General features: G+C 36.2%; 1 protein-coding gene across 1 annotated transcript in view; it reads right to left on the bottom strand.

The window, feature by feature from the left end:
- The window catches only part of REV3L (REV3 like, DNA directed polymerase zeta catalytic subunit), a 250,501-nt gene extending 230,938 nt beyond the window's left edge, over window positions 1-19,563 (bottom strand). The window contains exon 1 of the mRNA XM_007940793.1: window positions 19,425-19,563. Within this exon, the coding sequence (XP_007938984.1) occupies window positions 19,425-19,563 (139 nt within the window). The remainder of the gene's footprint in view (window positions 1-19,424) is intronic.
- Between the last annotated feature and the right edge of the window lie 216 nt (window positions 19,564-19,779).

Here is a 19,779-nt window from a genome sequence, read left to right as displayed (position 1 = left end):
TGACTCATAGCGACCCCTCCTTGGGTTTCCGAGGCAGTATCACTACGGAAGTAGGATTGCCCAACCTTCCTTCCGAGGAGTGGCTGATGGGTTTGAACCACCAGCCATCTGGTGAGCAGTCAAGTGCCTTAGCCACTAGGCTACCAGAGCTCCCAAATGTCTTCTTAGTAATGCCAAAATAAAAGAATCTGTGATAATTTATATTAGAATGCAGAAGAAATACAGAAAGTATTATATGTTCTCAATAAAATACAAGAAAATAAGGCTTTTGTGAATCCTCTTTCATAAAGAAAAATGATGAGTTGAAAAGACCAGGAAGGACCTTAAATGCAGTTGTCAGCTGCCGTTGAGTCAGCCTCTAGTTCATAGCAACCCCGTGTGTTACAGAGTAGAAGTGCTCTGTTAAGATTTTCTTGCCTATAATCTTTACTGAGGAAGTTTACCGTTTTTTTCTTCTGCAGAACCTCTGGATGGAAGCAATAATTAAAGATACAATAAAAAAACTATCCCAAAATGAAAAGCACATGCATCTGTACATCAAAAAGACTTTCTTGTTCCAGTCCAAATGAAGATACAAGAATAATGTTTAGAATATTTTAAAGAAAAAAGCCTGGGACCCCACAATACCATATATGGTAGTTAATGTTGTGTGTCCACTTGGCTGGGCAGCTGGATGTAGTTATTCCCCATGATGAAACTGGAATCACCTCTATGGTGTAATCTGTCAAGTACCTAATCAGTTGAAGGAGACCTGCGTTTGGCCTTTGGAGTATGGCCTGCTTCCAGTATATAAGGAGAAACTTTGAGAAAGTTCCCTAGCTTTTGGCACATCTGGACCCTGTATCTGACTGAGTCTTTGCTTGCCATGTTGCCTAACAATCTTGGGATTGTGCCATTTTACTTGTCAATCTTGGGTTTGTCAGCCTCAGCAGCTAGCCACTGCATGAATCAAAAACCGCCTCCAGCTCTAGTGGGCATGGAATTTGAGGCAAAGCTGAATCCCAAGATTGAGGGGACTTCACCCAGCCCGTATAGGCAGCACTTTGAACTCAGATATCTGCCTCCTAAACTAAGAGAATGAATTTCTGTTTGTTAAAGCCATCCACTTGTGGTATGTCTGTTACTGCAGCACTAGCGAACCAAGACACCATACTAAGTCATGCTGTCATTAACATGTTCATGTAACAAAGTCATTTTCAGATATTTGAGTGTTCAGAAAAGTAACCCATATATATATTTCCTAAAAAATAGTAACTGAAAGAGTATTTGAGCCAACCAAAAAATAAATCAAAATTGGAACTAAAAAATGAATACAAATGATATGGTATAAATACCATTGGTGGTAGTACTCATAACAAATTAATCTGTAGATCTGAATCCAAATTGTTTGACTGACATTTAACACATAAGTTAAAATTTTTTTGAAAGGAGATAGTTAAAAACATTCACCATTTGTAATCTAGTCTTACACATCAGCTTGGAAAACTGGTAGAACTGAAAAGTGAAAATAAACTAAATTCTTGTACAGGCAGTCGCTGGATTATGAATGAGTTCCGTTCCTAACTACATCTGTTTTTAAGTAGATTTGTACATAAACTGTGAGAATAGTTAGCTATGGTTGGAATCTAATGTCACTTAAGTCAAACATTTGTCTTAGTATATAGTATATAGTGTACCTTTCTATACATAAAAAACATTAAACACTACTAGACATGCTAAAACATATTTACATAATAACAGTACTAATAATATTTTCATGTGTGTCACAAAGCAACATCCGTTTGTTATTATGAAACACTGTATATACCTTGAATTTTTAATATAATGGACTTTACAGGGGTTGGCTTACAATTATGATTGTACGTACACTGGACATTCGTAACCTGGGGACTGCTTGCTTTATAAAAAGAAAACTTTTAGTTTTTCTCTTGAATTTGGTAACTACAACTACATTTCTGTGCATATGCTTTTAAAAGTGATTTCCGTATCTATGCTTTTTAAAAAGATAAAAGTCCATACTGGAAAGATAAAAATCAAAGGGAAAAAGTAAAATAAACTTAAAAAGCTTACAATTACTTAAGTAAAAATTAAACATAACAATTATAACAATTTTTCATTTAAAGGCAGCCTATTGAAAAGATTCTCAGATGAGGTTAAAAAACTGAAGGCCTGTAAAAGGATTAAAAATAGTGATAGTCGATAATATATCATGGAAATATCCAGGCTAAAAGGAATAGCCATTTTGACATGGGATGAGAAGCCTTAAGAAAGAAAGAAAGGGTCTCCTTAGTTTAATAAAAAGATATATAACCTGAAGTGCTCTTCAAAATACAGTCTGTGAACTAGGTGTTAGTTACATATCTGTAAAGAACAAGTATAAAGCTTGACAATAAGCATCTAGTAACTCTTCAAGCAACATGACAGGGCAATTTTAAGCCTGTTAAATAATAATAAAAAAATCAGAACTTGTACTTTGCTTGTCAGTTTTTCTTTCTCATTTCATTTTTCCAGTCATTCACTTCTAATGTATTTTAAAATATCAGAAAAATAAAAAAACACACCTCTTCTTCACCAGAGATAGTTTGAAAAGCACTGCTCTAAAAGACCTATCAGTCATGAAGCTTTATGTGCTAAATAATACATCAAAATATACAAAAGTGAAAACAATTAGAGATAGTCAGAAATGAAGAAATAGTCAGAAATAAACCAGAAGTGAGAAACAAGCACATTTCATGAGAGATTAAAAAAAAGAAAAAAAATTAATGTCATATTTCTTTAAGAAATTATTATATTATGTTCTATTAATTAAATATCAGCATTTTTAAGAGGGAAAAATATTATATTAATTGACTGGGAGGTATATCACAACCTCAGAAATGTTAAAAAATTTTAAAATAAAGGATTAATCACAGAAACATATTTGTTGATAACCTGGTATCAAGTAAATAAAAAACTGCTGGTAATAGTCAATGAAACATTTATAAAACATGAGACCCAAAAGAACACCTCAAAAACATCAAAAGAATGAAATACTATGAATAGCATATCAAAACAGGTTTTCAACCATACCCTAATCCATACCTCAGATCAAACCATATCTCAAATCACTTAATGGCTTTTTTTTTTTTCCAATGCTGTAGGGTAAAATTACATATGAAGAAAGTTTGGCAACTTTAAATATTTTGAATACTGTATTAAACAACTTAAAACATCAAAATCTGTCCAGCTTCAAGTTTTCCACTCCTCTTTTATCAGGCAGTGATACTACAGATGTCAAAGAAAGAAATCGTGGTATTTCCAAATGTTATATGCTTCATAGGAGGTCATAGATGCCTAGGACACCCTCTTCCTAGCTCCCCAAAATCTTATCTGAAATCTAGGATATCATTTGGGTAGGAAATAGCATTACCACTTTCTCAAAGGCCACATGCTATTCTTCATCTTTCTTCTATCTATGTGGTCAACTGGAAAAACCTAAACCCAGCGCCAGCGAGTCAATTCCAACTCACAGCAACACTACAGAACAGAATAGAATTGCCTCATAAGTTTTCCAAGGCTGTAAATTTTTACAGAAGCAGACTGCCACATCTTTTTCCTGTGAGGCAACTGGTGGGTATGAACCGCTGACTTTTTGGTTAGCAGCCCAATGCTTTAACATTTAACACAGCACCACCAGAGCTTCTCAATTGGGTAAAGGCTAGCCTTATCTAGCTACTGTAATCTATGGCTGAGTTGTTGTTGTTATGTGCCGTCGAGTCAAACCTGACTCATAGCGACCCCTCCTTGGGTTTCCGAGGCAGTATCACTACGGAAGTAGGATTGCCCAACCTTCCTTCCGAGGAGTGGCTGGTGGGTTTAGGGTTTGCCTGCTAACCAGACGGCTGGCGGTTCAAACCCACCAGCCACTCCTCGGAAGGAAGGTTGGGCAATCCTACTTCCGTAGTGATTCTGCCTCGGAAACCCAAGGAGGGGTCGCTATGAGTCAGGTTTGACTCGACGGCACATAACAACAACAACAACAACAATGCTATAAGGCAAATTTCTGGCTGAGTAGGTAAAATCAAAAGTAAAACAAGCCAAACCAGCTGTCATTGAGTTCATTCTGACTTATGGGGCCCCCACGTGGTACAGAGTGGAACTGTGCTCCATAGAATTTTCAAGGCTATGACCTTTCAAAAAGAGATTGCAGGCCTAGCTTCTAAAATGTCTATGGGTGGGTTTGAACTTACTTTTTGTTTAGTAATTGAGTGCTTAACCATTTGTACCATTTGATTAGGTAAAAGCTGGCTAAATAAACAAAGGATTATAAAGAGCAACCATTGCTCGAACCACTACCACTATGTATGCATGTTTTGTACGTATCACACACACACACAAGCTGAAGTAGGAAAAACTCAAAGCAACATTATTAACAACTTATTCTAAGTAATACAAACTATTTTCCATTCATCCTACACAATTAGAGCATCTAAAAATAGCCCTCCAAAGGATGATCCTACTTCTTAGCTTCAAAGGAAATAGTTTCACCTAGAACCAAAGCTAAAAGACGAGGAAAAAAATCAAAGACTGGATCCTTTTGAAACTATTCATTATGTCATCGACTTTTAAAAGGCAAGTCTTCTATATAAGATGTGATAAAGTCAGAATCTTTCCCTTTCATTTCCATTTCTAATATTTAAACATAACTTTAACTGATTTAAAAGCCTTGTTTAAGATGCTAAAGGTTTTTATAAAATGGAAAAGCACTATTTAAATAAAAAGTATTTACCATAAAAATAAACAAACTGGGTAAAATCTTTGCAACTTAATTCAGAGAGATCCCAAACCACCAAATCCACTGCCTCAAGTTGACTGTGACTCATAGCAACCTACCAGACAGACTAGAGCTTCCCCAAAGGGCTTCCAAGGTTGTAAATATTTACAAAAGTAGATTGCCTCATCTTTCTCCTGCGGAGTAGCTGGTGGGTTTGAACCAAGGGCCTTTTGGTTAGTAGACGAATGCTCTAACCACTGCACCACTGGGGCTCCTCACAGAAAACAAATTTCCTAATATATGAAGAGCTCTTTGGAGTCAGTAAGCGAAAGACCAAGACTTGCAACAGAAAATAGGCAGAAGGTATAAACCAATAGTATGCTTAAAAACCTCTCAAGTATATGGAAAAGCAATCTCATTCACAATAAAAGAAACGCAAATCAAAAATACAATGAAATATATGTTTTTATCTGGCAAACATCAAACAATTGAGAGGATAATCTTGATGAGGATATGGAAAAAGTCTCAAATACTGCTGGTGGAAATACAGATCAAAACAACCTTTATATTAGTTTTTCTACTCTGAAGAAATCCTTGTAAGACAATTAAAACATAGCATACAAAATACAGTCAACCAGCTATGAACATTAGTTCATATTTTAAAATTTGTTCTAATTTTGTGCTTTTATAGAATTCTATTCATATAATAAAACAGGTAGGCAAGTTTAAGAAACTTGGATTAAACAGTCTTGTTCCATCTGCTGCTCACACCACGATACCTTACGTATATATGTACTTAGGGAGTGCTCAGTAAATATTTGTTGAGTGAATGGAACCAAGAATGATGCCAAGGGATATTGAGAATGGAATAAAAACAAGAACAAAGAATTAACTAAATTTATCTGAACTGCTGAATAAATTGCAGACATAAAAACTTCACTTTTTCAAGGGAGGGCAAATGTTTCCTAAAAATGAGTCAATCAGCAAAAGTGGTATAGCAGATTGTTGCAATAATGGCCCTGCAATGATTTACACATCCATTCCTGGGCTTGGCCATATGATTTGCCATGGGAAAATAGCAAATATGTAGGGTTTGCCTTCACTTGCGGCTTCTGTAAACCCTACAAACATCTACAGGGGAATAAGCCATGGTTAGCCTACTTCATCTCATGTACTTTGGACACGTTATCAGGAGGGCTCAGTCCCTGGAGAAGGACATAATGCTTGGTAAAGTAGTACAGCCTCAGTGAAAATGAGGGAAGACCAGGACCAGACGGTGTTTTGAACTGTTGTACATAGGATCACTATGAGTCAGAACCAACATGATAGCACCTAATAATAGCAGCAGCAGCAGCCTACTGAAGACAGATAGCCCTCTAACACCCCAGCCATCCACCAGACACAATAGTAAAGCTATCCTAGGCCAACCAGCTCCCAGCAGATCCACCAACTGACTGTAGCCACATTAACAAGACCTGTCAAAAGCTGTAGTAGAAATGGCTTAAGTGACCAGCCTAGAAGCAACAGCTAACAGATGGCTATTGTTTTCAAGGGAGGTTTTAGGAGCCCTGGTGGCACAATGGTTAAAGCTTGACTGCTAAGCAAAAGGCTGGCAGCTTCAACTCACCAGCCTCTCTGCAGGAGAAAGGTGTGGCAGTCTGCTTCCAAAAAGCAGAACTCTATGGGCCAGTTCTACTCTGTCCTATAAGGTCTTTATGACTTGGAATTCAACTCCACAGCAGTGGGATTAGTTTGATTTTTTAGTAGGGAGGTTTGTTATGAAGCAACAGCTGATAAAGGGGAACAGAAATGGTGGTCAAGGAGAATGCTTTACTTGTTCTGGTTTTTAAATTGTACAATGAGAATATATTCATATACTACTTGTTTAATTGTATACATTGATAAAGATATTTTACATCAGATTAATAATAAAATCCTACTACAATCTTATAAACACATACACATAAAATAATTCAGTCTGAATGGGAACATGAATTTGAGAAGAAACATTAACACTGCTCAGAGAAAAAAAAAAAAGATCAGTACAGAGTAATGGTATATATGAGAATATATTCATGGTCACAGCCACTTCTCCATAATGGCTATTACCACATTCTTAATGTGTTAGGACACATAAATCTCAGATTTTGCTTCTCTGCTTTTCTCATTTAATTTTCATGTGTTATGAGGTAAGCAATTTGTAAAAGTTAATTAACCTCTCCAATCCTCAGTTCTGCAACTGTAAAATGGGGATAGCAGTGCCTATCTTAGAGAGGTGTTGTGAAGATTAAATAAATTAATACATGTAGATCATTTAGAACAGGGTTTTACAGCAAGGGGTCAATCTGGTCCACCACCTCTGTTAATTAATACAATGATGTAAAATTAAGGTCTTTTCATTAACATGGGTTCTATTTTAAATTCACTAAGCATCATTCAACCAAGATGTGACACATCAAAATTAATCTGAAAATCTTTCTAATGACTTCATGAAAAAAATTAAAAGACAATATTATTTAAAACAAAACACCCTGGGATACATGTGGAAAATATTAAAGCTCTGGATAATAAGGAATTTATTTGGTAAACATTCTATAATCCTAAATAGGCTTAAAAATAAAAGACTTCAATTTTTTTGTGTGCTACAAATTTGCAAAATGCAAAAACAAGAGTGCAATCGATTCTATTGACATAGTGCCTTTGACACAACCTCTGGCACACGTATTTTCAACACATTCTCTCACCGTTAAAAAAAAGGCACTCTTGATGGCTTCAGGAAATAAAGCTCTTTTCATAAGAAAAACAGTTAACCTAATCTGCAGCACTGAAAAACTACAGTTATTCCGTGATCAACTACTTATCACTGCCCTTTTTCAAGGCAAGATCAGGCCTGTATACCTTTCTGTCATGCACATATATATCAATGCATAAAGCTTGACTGCTAACTGAAAGGTTGATGGTTGAAATCCCTCCAGTGGTACCTCAAAAAAAAGGCCCAGGGAATCTCCTTCTGAAAGATCTGCCTTTGAAAACCCTAGAGAGGACGGTTCTACTCTGATATACAGGGGGTTGCTATGAATCAAAGTCAACTCAACAGCAACTGGCGTGTATGTGTGCATATATATTTAAACAGTTTGTTGTCTCTATAAAAAAACAATTTCAACTGTTTAAAAAAATCAGGCCTCAATGTGGTGCTTACAGAAAATACTCAAATTTTTAAGTGTTTTTAAAAGGTAATTTACCTAGCCTGTAGAAATATGAGTCAGTGACCAAGTGTAAAAAATTGTACACAACAATGTGCTGTTATTTCAGTTAGTCTTAATATGAGGAATAAATAAATGCTACAAAACTCCATGTTTATTTCAATTCAATTAAAAATATGGTAGATTCTGGAGAAAGAAGAGTAAAAAAGTAACATTTATGTTACTATGTATACCAGACATTTGTTGGTCATTTTATTTAATCATAACAACCAGGTAGGAACTATTAAAATTTATTTTAATAGTAAAGAAAGTTCATGTAAGTAAATTACCTGCCCAAAGTCTCCCAGCAATAGGAGACAGAGGAAGGATTCAGAATCAGGTATGTATCCTAGGAAGTGCATACTCATTTCTATTATGGGAGGTGGAAGGGGAGGACATTAAGATAGTGCCAAGTAACAGTTCTTACAAACACAACACTCAGGGTAGTATGTCCTTTAACAGCAATGTCAAAGGGGGCTAGGGCTATGGAAAACAAAGGAGAGAATTGGGGGGGGTGGAAGAAGTCAGAAAAAGCTAAATATAAAGTGGACATTTGTGCTGTTACTTTAAGGATTTACCAACTTCAGTGTGTGCCAAGGCTTGTCCCCACTCCCCTTACCCCCAACATATTAACCAAAACAAATTACTTACTTGAAATTGAGAAAAACAATTTTGAGAGAAATCTTCCTCAGATATATTATTCCATAGTTTTAAAACAAATAATATGATGACAGTTTAATTTTTAGGTTGCTTTTATGTGGCTTGTCTTGGTTTTTATTCTGAAATGAAATTTAGATTAGTCATTTTCTTGTTCTGAGAAACTAGGAGTATGCCAACATGTTTTAACTTTACTTTACATATCAACATGTATTCTTACTTACAAAGGCTTTCATTTTACCACCATAAACAAAATCTAATTTAACATACAAATTACTTTGAAGTGTAAAGATATATATGCAAAATAAGATTTAATTCTTGTTATACTTCCAGAAGGACAAATAGAAAAACTGTAAACTATTATATATTACACAAGCATTTCTCAATTAACATATTTTCTTTTATTATTTGAATTGTTTATACAATAAATACTCTCTGAACCCAAAGAAAACTAATCTCAAATTCTTAGTGTTTCTCCAAGCAATCATCAAAAGAGAAAACTGGCCAAAAAAAAAAATCTAAATTTTCCATGGACAATTACTACTCATTTACCTCAGAATTTAAGCATATATTCAATTTCTGCTGCAGAAAACAGTCCAGTTTGCTAATACTAACCAAGCAACAAAACAGTTTTCATTGGGGGGAAAAAAAAAAAAAGAAATACTTAAAAATCTATAGAGCACTGGAAAAAACAAAGACGATCATCTGGAAAACTTAAAAAGAAACACCAAAAGAAAAACGGTTAAATATATTGTCATTAAGAGTGGCTTACTTATAGTTTTAGTCTCAAAAATGCATCCATGTGATATGTTTGGATAGTAGGGTTATTTTTAATTGCCTAAGATACCCATTCCTGCTTTATCTTACCTAGCAACTTTAAGTTAGCACAATTTTACCCAAAGTTACCTGAACTCCTATTATTTCCCCTCTTATTTAGTACTGCTGTGGTATTAAAATAGGAGACAGGGACAAAAGTGACATATCACATACCATACTTGACTAAGTTTCTAAGTCCTTCTTTGAATATCTAGGAGTAATGGTGACATTCTATGAAACCTACTTAAATCTTTATCATTTTTCACTCATACTGCTTTTAACTGAAGAAGTTCCAACCCAATCAAAAGCAAGATAAGAGAAAATTTAATTACAGCACCAGAGAAACTTCAAAGATCTCCTAATACAGTCCCTTATTCTTTGGAAAAAATGCATGTATAAATTTCTAGTATCATTTTTAAAAATCTATCCTAAATTCTTCTTGCTACAGTCTCACCTTTATCCTTCTCTTCTCAAAGGACATAGCTATAATCATCGCAAAATCAATCACACTATAACCTGTTCTTAGAAAGGTTTCTATGCTATGGAAAGATTCCAAGCACTATTAAACACAGTAGGTCTTCAAAGATTTCTCAACTATGTATGTGCAGTTCTTTTAATAATTCCACCAAGGTTTGCATTTTTTCTTTCAATTATCATCAATGCCTTCCTCCAATTTTCCTTCAGGTTGGAAGGCCCAATGTGAGGCAGTGAGTCAAGACTCCTAGTTTTCAGATTTAGCCCCATAGCAACCAACTGAAGGACACTAGAAAAATCCCTGAAGTAGTCTATCTAGATTTCAGTTTTCTCTATGTGAAATGAGAGGATTCAACTAGAACAGGGCTTGCCAACCTTTTTTCACATTGTGAATAATATTTGTTCAACACACAGTCCAACAGAAAGGCAATTTTGAGGCATCTATATGTTTAGTAAAAAAAAGTCATGCTTTCTTTACGTAATTACACAAAAAAAATCATAAAGTATTAAGGTAGATATTCTTTGGCACATGTAATGCTGAAATTTGTGATAATATGAATCTCAAATCTAAACTTTTTCACATCAAGAACAGTATTTAAAAATAAAGATGCTTTACTTTGCAAAACATACACACACTATTATGCAGTCACCTTGAAGCAAGCTAAAATGGCTATCAGATGCACACGGCTAGTAGGATCCTTTACAGGTGAACACAGAGATTCATTATCTCAAGCTAGGCTCCCAAAAAACACCCTCTTTACTACTCTGTCCTCTTATCATCAGTGGGCTGCACCTTGTGCTGGCTGGGTGACATGCCCCTTAGGCACCTGGATTATAAACTCCAGTAGCAGCTCCACAGACCCCTTCTTCATAAGGGCCAGCAATGTACTCTATGGCTGGCTGATAAAGTAGATTCCCAGTGATAATTCTTTAATAGACCTAAAATATCAAGAAGGCAAAAAAACTGGGATTGGCACTCTTCATGCTTGCTGCTTACAGAAATCCCACAGCCTTCCTTCAGACCCACACCACTGAGCCATATAACATCAAATGGAAACTATGGATTAAAACACCCCTAACGAAAATTAAACATAGTACTGCAGTAACTGAAAACTGTTTACAATGACTATCATGCCCTTTTATTTTTATTCTTCATTATCAATTCCTACAAACAGAACAGAACTTAAAAATCTTAACTTTGAGTAGGTATTATATGTACACGATTTAAAAAAAAAAAAACACCACATAACCAAAAATTACCAAACAGTACACTAAAAAAAGTTAGTCTCCCACCCTTATTCTCTAGGTCACCAGTTCCCTTCACTGGAGCTCTGGTGGTGCAGTGATTTAGGTATTTGGCTGCTAACCAAAAGGCCAGTGGTCGAACCCACCAGCTGCTCCACAGGAGAAAGATGAGGCAGTCTGTCTCTGTAAAGATTTACAGCCTTGGAAACCCTATGGTCCAGTTCTACTCTGTCCGGTATGGCGACCATGAGTCAGAACTGACTCGATTACAGTGGGTTTGGTTTTTGGTATTGATTTATGCTTAGAGGTTGTTTCCAGTCAACCTAACGACAAATAATGCTACCATAAATATTCTTATGACATATTTATTCGACACATACACAAAATTTCCTAAGGATAAAATCCAAGAATTAAATTGCTAGATCAAAATGTATGTGCACTTTTTAATTTTTAGAATGATTTCCAAATTGCTTTCCACAGAGAATGAACATTTCATATTCCTTCCAGCAATGTATGAGAATGCCTACCTCCTCTCCCTTTCCCCCTCCCCAAATTAAACTGCAGAATCAATCTTTGCTAATTCGATGGGTGAAAATTTTCATACCATAGCTTTAATTTGTAACTTAATTATAAATAAAACTACACATCTTTTCATATGAATTCTCTTTGCTCATTTTTTCCTATTGGGTTATTTTGTAGGCACTCTTTGTACATTAACAGGAAATCAGTCCTTTGTGAGAAGTGTCCAAATATGTTTTACTAGTCTCTCTTTTAACTTTGCTTATGATTTTTCCTCCACACGGAATTTTATTTTTATGTTCTAAAATTCAGCAATCTGGCTTCAGTTCTATTTCATATTCTGAAAAGGCTTCATTCCTGGATTATTAAAAATAATTATCCTAAATTCTCTTTATCCCCCCAGCATCTTAATATTCAACACATCTGGAAGCCAACTTTTTACTTCTGAAGATGACTCAACAGCTATCCCAACACTACTTATGAAATAATTTTCTTATCCCTACCAATAGGCAAAGGTAGCATTTGTTGTCATATACTAAGTTTTCATATAAACTTGAGTCAATTTCTGGCCTCTACTTCATTGGTCATGTGTCAAGCCACACTACTTTTCAATTTTAAAATGAAATCAGTTTTCATACAAATAGGTTTTTTTTTAATTACTAGCCTGTTTTAATATAAGAATAATTTTACAACTCCCAGTTGAATTTATATAATCAAATACTTTATTATCACCATATAGTCATTCATTTTTTAATTTATTTTAGAGCCTATTACTGAAATGCATGTGTTTTTTATTGTAACTTCTGAAACATATCTAGAAAGTTAGTTTTTCCTTAATTCTGTATATGAATAGTTTGTTTTTTAAAATATACAATGTTCCTGTTCTCTGTAGAAAGTGTGAACACAAAACACAACTCCTAGATATAACTTATTCTTCATATCTTTACAGTTTTTCTGTAGTTAATAAGTGACTATTTTATAAACTGATTTTTTTCATGTAATATTCTGACAATATTTTCTCATGTGATTATAAATTCTTCTAAAACATGACTTTAATGACACGTAATAGTCTTTATTAATACATCCCACTTATATAACCATTTCTCAACTGTTAGAACTTTGGGGTTATATTATTCTCTATTCATTAATTCTTATACAAATGTTTATGTTTCAAGTACTGTACTAAGCACTGAATTTCTAAGGGTGATTAAAAATGTACACATTACAGACATTTATGACGGTTACTATCTATTAAAAGAAACATTAATCACCAACATAATAAAATCACAACTATAGTAAGTGCTGTGGAGAGTTTACAGAATTTTGAGGGTCTGTAATAGGGAAGGCTTCCCTGAATGAGAATTTAGGTGAAGAAAAATCAAAAGCAATGTAGGCAGAGGGAACAGCACCAACAAAGGTCTCATTGTGAGAGGAAGTATGGCAAGAATTAAAGGATTGAAAATGGCTAGAACACAAAGAGCAAATCAAAAAGACAATAATGACTCAAGCCACAAATGGACAAAAAGGTAGGACCAGATTATACAAGACCTTATAAGTAAGATATGTGTTATTGTTAGGTGTTGTTAGGTGCAGTTGAGTTGGTTTCGACTCACATTGACCCTATGTTCAACAGAATGAAACACTGCTCAGTCCTGAGCCATCTTCACAATCACTGCTATGTCTGATCCCCACTATTGCAGCCAATGTGTCAATCCATCTTGTTGAGGGTCTCTCCCTTTTTTGCTGACCCTGTACTTTGCCAAGCATGTTCTTCTCCAGGAACTGGACCCTCTTGATAACATGTCCCAAGCACATGAGACAAAGTGTCAGCAGGAAGCATTATGGGGGTACTTCTTCCACAACAGATTGGTTGGTTCTTTTGGCACTCAGTGATATATTCACTATTCTTTGCCAAAACTGTAATTCAAAGGCATCAATTCTTCTACACTCTTCCTTATTCATTGTCCATGTTTCGCCTGTATATGAGATGACTGAATACCATAGTGTGGTCCAGTGCACCTTAGTCCTTAAAGTGACATCTTTGCTTTTTAATGATTTAAAGAGCTCTTTTGCAGCAGATTTGCCCAGCACAATACATCATTTGATTTTTTGACTGCTGCTCCCCTGGATGTTGATTGTGGATCCAAGTAAAATGAAATCCATGACACCTTCAATGCTGTCTCCGATAATCATGTTGCTTATTGCTCCAGTTGTGAGGATTTTTGTTTTCTTTATGTTGAGGTGTAATCCATACTGAAGGCTATACTCTCTGATCTTCATCGGTAAATGCTTCAAGTTTTCCCTTTTAGCAAGCAAGGTTGTGTCATCTACATATTGTAGGTTGTTAATGAATCTTCCTGTGATCCTGATTCAATGTTCTTCTTCATATAGTCCAAATTCTCAGGTTATTTGCTCAGCATAGACTGAATAAGTATGGTGAAAGGATACAACCCTGATGCAAACCTTTCATGACTGTAAACCATGTGGTATGTTTGAACAACTGTCATTTGGTCTATGTACAGGTTCCACATGAGACATATAGATGCCACCATGTAAGACACGTGGTTTTGTCCTTTCTTAAATGCAATGAAAAGCTACTCAAGCATATCAAGGAGCAGGGTGACATAATCAAGGTTGCATTTTGAAAAGATCCCTCCAACTACAGTGTAGAAAACAGGTAAGAAAAGGGCAGAGTTAGATTGGGATATGCCAAGATTAGGAGGCTATTGTAGCAAACCAGTCTGAAAATGCTAGCAGCTTAGACTAGGGTAATGGTGAATAATGAAAGTGCCTAGATGAATTCAAAAGGTAATCAGATTTGCCAGAATATTTATGTTTACAGATTAAAATCTCTAAAACTGCAATTTTTGAATAAAAAAAAAAAACATTTCAAAGATTCTGATACATATTGCCAACCTGCCCTACATAAAGCAGTTTTTTTCATTTGTGAATTACATCTGTTCCTACATCAGAATCTCCTAATTCTTTAAAAATGCTGGTAAAATGACTTAGTCCATACTTTCTTCATGGAAACATGCCTGACTCCTTTTGCTCATCAGGTGTTTATTAAATTTGCCTTCCTTTGAATCCTTACTATGACTCACATACATTTCTGTTATAGTCCAATCATAACACATTTAACTTATGTTTATATGTCTATAATCTCTTCTACTACATAGTGAGCTTCTGGAGGGTAAAAGTTGTTCTTAAGGACAGTACCTAAAAAATAATATGGAATACACACTAGGTTCTCACTAAGTATTTACTGAATGAATTAAATTACATTATTACTAGATTCCACTATGCCCAAAGATTTAAGACAATTCCTGCTGAAGTCTGTGATTTACTGATTGTGATTTTACCCAAATACAAAAAATGATAAAATGTGCTACTCAGGACTTCAAACATCTACTAAATAAAATGAATTAATTTTATTTGTGATGAGTCACTATATCTCAGTCAATGCTCCTGAAAATTTTTCTCTCTGATAGTCAATGATAAAGCAATCTTAAAATATTTTAAATGGTTTAATAAAAAAGGCTATGAGTAAACAAGATTTTTACTAGAAAATTATTTGTAATCCCAGTTGTCAATACAGGCTATAGTTTTCAAAACTGTACTCATTTCAGACTTATTTATTAAGTCTGAACTTGCTGAATCAAAAAAGAACATTTCAAAGATTCTGATACGTATTGCCAACCTGCCCTACATAAAGCAGTTTTTTCATTTGTGAATTACATCTATTCCTACATCAGAATCTCCTAATTCTTTAAAAATGCCTCATTCTTTAAAAATAACCCCCCAGTTCACCATAAGAAGTTATTTTGGTAATTTATTATAGTTAGCATTATAAAATATAAAGTATAAGAATGCATGTCTATAATTCAAATAAGTATCTAATAAAATATGAAATATTCACTGAACTAGATAGAGGATGACTTAGAGAAGGGACTAGGAAATTTCTTTACAATAATCTCAAAGACAAGGAGCTCTGGTAGCACATTGCCTAAGGGATCTGACTGCTAACCAGGAAGTTGGGGTTCAAACCCACCAGCTACTCCGTGGAAGCAAGACTGGGCAATCTACTTCAGTAAAGATTTACCACCTCGGAAACCCAATGGGGGTGTCACTATGAGTAGGAATCCACTCGATCACAGTGGGTTTGGTTTTTTTGTTGTTGTTGTTTAATCTTGAAGACAAGCAGCTCCCTGTATAGTCTGTTTGGCCTACTTTGTTTAATTACTTGCTTTGTGGACATCTCACAGTCTATTTACTACTCTTCTGCATCTCAGCAGGGAAGCTCTTTGAAATGGTAAGTCTGTTTAACCTAGTGCTGAGAAAATTAAGAGAGTGTCTAAACTCAGCATGGAGAGAGTTGTATCTAGCAACTAAGCAAGAGTTGGGATATGGAAACTGGACAGATTCCCAGGTCCACCTGAGTCAGGTCCTCACAATGAAGCCTCAGGATTTTATCTGAAATGAATGCCCAGAGCCGTCACATTCATGTTCAAACTAAGCAAAAAATTGTCCCATATTTTAGTTATTCATAACCTTGCTTACCTCCATTAATGCAAGTTATCAAAATGCTGTTACATAGAAAAGAACCATTTTTTCTACACATGATATTGCTCAATGCACTGTTATATCAAAACAATGTTCAAGACACTGAAAAAGTATGAATGTTTTTGTTTTGTTTTAAAATAATTCATTCACATTTAAGAATTTGAGTGATTCTGAATCAATATCCTCAGTCAGCAAGGGATTAAATCAATCAGAATTTATAACTCAAATCTGAATATGCCACTTTTATTATTCCTCTTCCAATTCTACCCACTCGAAATATAAGAACATTTTACCCTAAAACACTTTTTATCTAAATTACTCAAGGCAAGTCCTCAAAACACAGGACAACCAGAAGTTAAGTGGACTGTTTTCTAAAGCAGAAAAACACTTTTCATGCAAGACAAAAAAAAACTGAGTTAGTAAGAAAAAAAAATTAATCCTATTTCAATTAGTTCAGAATTTGTAATTCTGAAACGACCACTTTATTTTGGAGAAAATTTCTTCTGCTGCTTTTCAGGACCTCATTTATAAATCAAATTCAAGTTTAAAAATATCTTTTCTCCAAAGCAAGATAATCAATTAAGGATTCTGAAAATTAATTCTATGTGAAAGATTTTGTTCATGGCATTTTATGTAGAGGAGGTTCACTGTTACAGATTTTCATTAACTCACCTTACTTAATAGTAAACATATAAACATAGTTTGTATTTTCAAACAGTAACTCCACCTTCATTAAAAATTCTACCATTCAGACTTTGCTAAGTCACACTGGTCTCACTTTTATATTATTTTCAAGTTTTATTTTAATGGATGGCTTGGACTAGTTTTCTGTGGGGGAGAGAATTCAAAAACAGATAATTCTGTTTCTTTTACTTATGTTTAATTAATACTAATTTCAATGGGCATTCTTCACATGCTTAAAATGCTAGCTTAATTTCTAAAAGCTGTAAATTTTATATGTATGCCAATGGTGTGATTTTTTTCTCTCCTATTGAAGAAACAAACAAATTTTTATATTTGAAACTATGAGCCATATTAACAGCAAACTCAATTTGATAATCCTTTAATAGCTTTAAATTCTTATTTCTGAAATCTGAGTTACACTGTATCAAGTTTTGTATCTTTCAATGTACCAAAAAAGGCTTTTTTTTTTTTTTAAATTCATTCACATTATGTTTTATGGTATACACAAAAACTCCTTCGGTAATTTTCTTTTAAAATCTATTGTAAGATGTTGAGGAAAGGAGAAACAAGTATTTCTTATCATTGTGTAAATACTTCATGGTTCTAATTATTTTATGTTCATATATAAAAATATATTTAATTTTTTAAAAAAATATTCTTTCATATAATACAATTACTATTAGCTTACAGTGTAATTCATTTAAAGTCACTTAAAGCCATTTCCACAAACAAAACCTTCCTATAAGACAGAGTTTGAAAAATTATTCAGGAATACATATTTAACAACTTGTGTGGAGAAAAAAGCCTATGGGTAGAAAAGTAACCCAACCATGCAAACTGTAATATACAGAAATGGCACAGTATATCCTATTAGCATGTCCCCTTTATAATCGCAAATCTGGCTGAACAGAGCTTATCCTTTCTCTGCATCTGAATTGAGAACAAACAGTATATTACACCGAAATTCCATTTAGAAACACAGACAGCACCACTATACTTAAAAGGGCAGAAAACCTATTCTTCAGAACACTTTACTTTCCCTACTTCCTAGCCCCCAATATGATCAAAGTTTCAAGGGTTACACTTTCAACAAACTGTTAACGGCACTCAAATCCCCTATCTACAAGGTCTGCATCAAAATCTTTTACACTATTTTAAAAAAGAATAGACTACTCTACCAAACCTCACTAACCACGCTGACGTTTTTAACAAAGAGAATTCACATTAGAAGATGACTGCTTGAAATGAGTACATATGTTTGGGAAGGTGCTATTATCTTGGTAGTCTGCAGAAGCTGTAGTAATAAGATGAATGGTGATGAGGGCAAGTAGCATCAAGTGGGAAGAGCTATCTAAAATCCCACAGGGCGATCACTAGAGGTAAAGGCATCCCTTTCCAGCAAGCAACTCCATTACTTCACGTAGGCAGTTCAAAGAACGCAGAAAGAAAAGCAATTAAAAACACCTTGTAAATCTAGCCAGTATTGTATTTATATTATCATAAACCCCCAAGAGCTTTCCAGAACAGAGCTTCTCTCACTGCTGACATCTCCACCCCACTCCGTCTTCAAAATATTTTTTTTTCAATTTTTAATGTGTGTCTTTAAAACGCAATCCTACTAGTCAGCATAGCGGTATTTTTTAATGATTGTGCTGCCGAGTTTTGCTTTGGTTCCTAATAAATTTAACCTATTAAGTGAGATATTTTACGTAGGGTAACATAAACACGCATTTCCTACTTCCAATGAGGCACATTTCCCTGAAAGCATTGCACCTGAGGATACTGCCCTGTCCCCAGTCTCTGAGGCATTAAACTCTAAGGACTAACGACCTGCACTCAGAGCAGAACCACAAGGTCACTTCCGTGAGAAAGATTATCTGGCCCCAGGCGCCACTCTATTCAGCCCAACGCATCTCCGGAAGGGGCAAAGGAAAGCGACGGGGAGAGGCGACAAGGAGCGACTGACAACAGAGCTGACATTTCCTCTCTCCTCTTAAAGCTGTTTCCAGAAAGGGGCATTAAGGAGACACACGGGGTGTCTGCGGTCTTACCAGCGTCCGACCTCCGAAAGGGGCCCTGCGAGCCTATTCACAGAGGAAATGGCGCGGCCACCTGGCCCGTCCTCTGGGGCGAGAGCGGTGTTGGCGGGCGCTCACTCTCCCAGCCCAAGAGTGCGGAGCCAGCTTTCGACCGCCGCACGCAGTGTAAACACTCGGCGCTCGCCGCCTCCCCGCCCGACAGGGGGGTGGGGGCGAGAGCGCAGCGCTAACGCGGACCCACATTTTTGCTTCTCTTGTCATGCACCCGAGGACACGCGAGGAAGGCGGAGGGGAGAAGAGACCCGGAGGGGAGAGGAGACGCGGCACCAACCCACAGAGAGGGTCGGCGCCGGCAGCGTGCGCGCGTGGGCGCAGCGGGAAGGGCGGCCCAGGCGCCCCGCCGGCTCCCGCCAGCGCCCCGCGCCCGCTTACCTGCCGGGGTCGCTCCAAAGACTCGCACCACCGGCACCTTCTTGACAGGGGCCTGGGTGAGGGGGGATTGGCAGATATCCAGTCCTTGCAGCGGGCTGGCCATGTAGTAGTCGGCAGTCACTATCCTCACTGAAAACATGTTCGCCGCCGCCGCCGCCACCGCCTCCCCTTCACTAGGAACCTGGCAGCAGCAACGGCAGGAGCTGTAGCAGCGGCGGCGGCGCCCCCTCCTCTCACACACAGACAACTTGAGGAGAGGCGACGGGCGGGCGGGGCAGTGTTGGCACTGCTGCCGCCTCTTCAAGAGCACCCGGCCAGGGGCAGCGGGAGAGAAACCCTCGCGCTTTCGTCGGTG

Source organism: Orycteropus afer, unplaced genomic scaffold, assembly GCF_000298275.1.
Source record: "Orycteropus afer afer isolate SDZICR_OR568_19922 unplaced genomic scaffold, OryAfe1.0 scaffold00072, whole genome shotgun sequence".
NCBI classification, from domain to species: domain Eukaryota; kingdom Metazoa; phylum Chordata; class Mammalia; order Tubulidentata; family Orycteropodidae; genus Orycteropus; species Orycteropus afer.
This window is presented reverse-complemented; position numbering and strand designations above follow the sequence as displayed.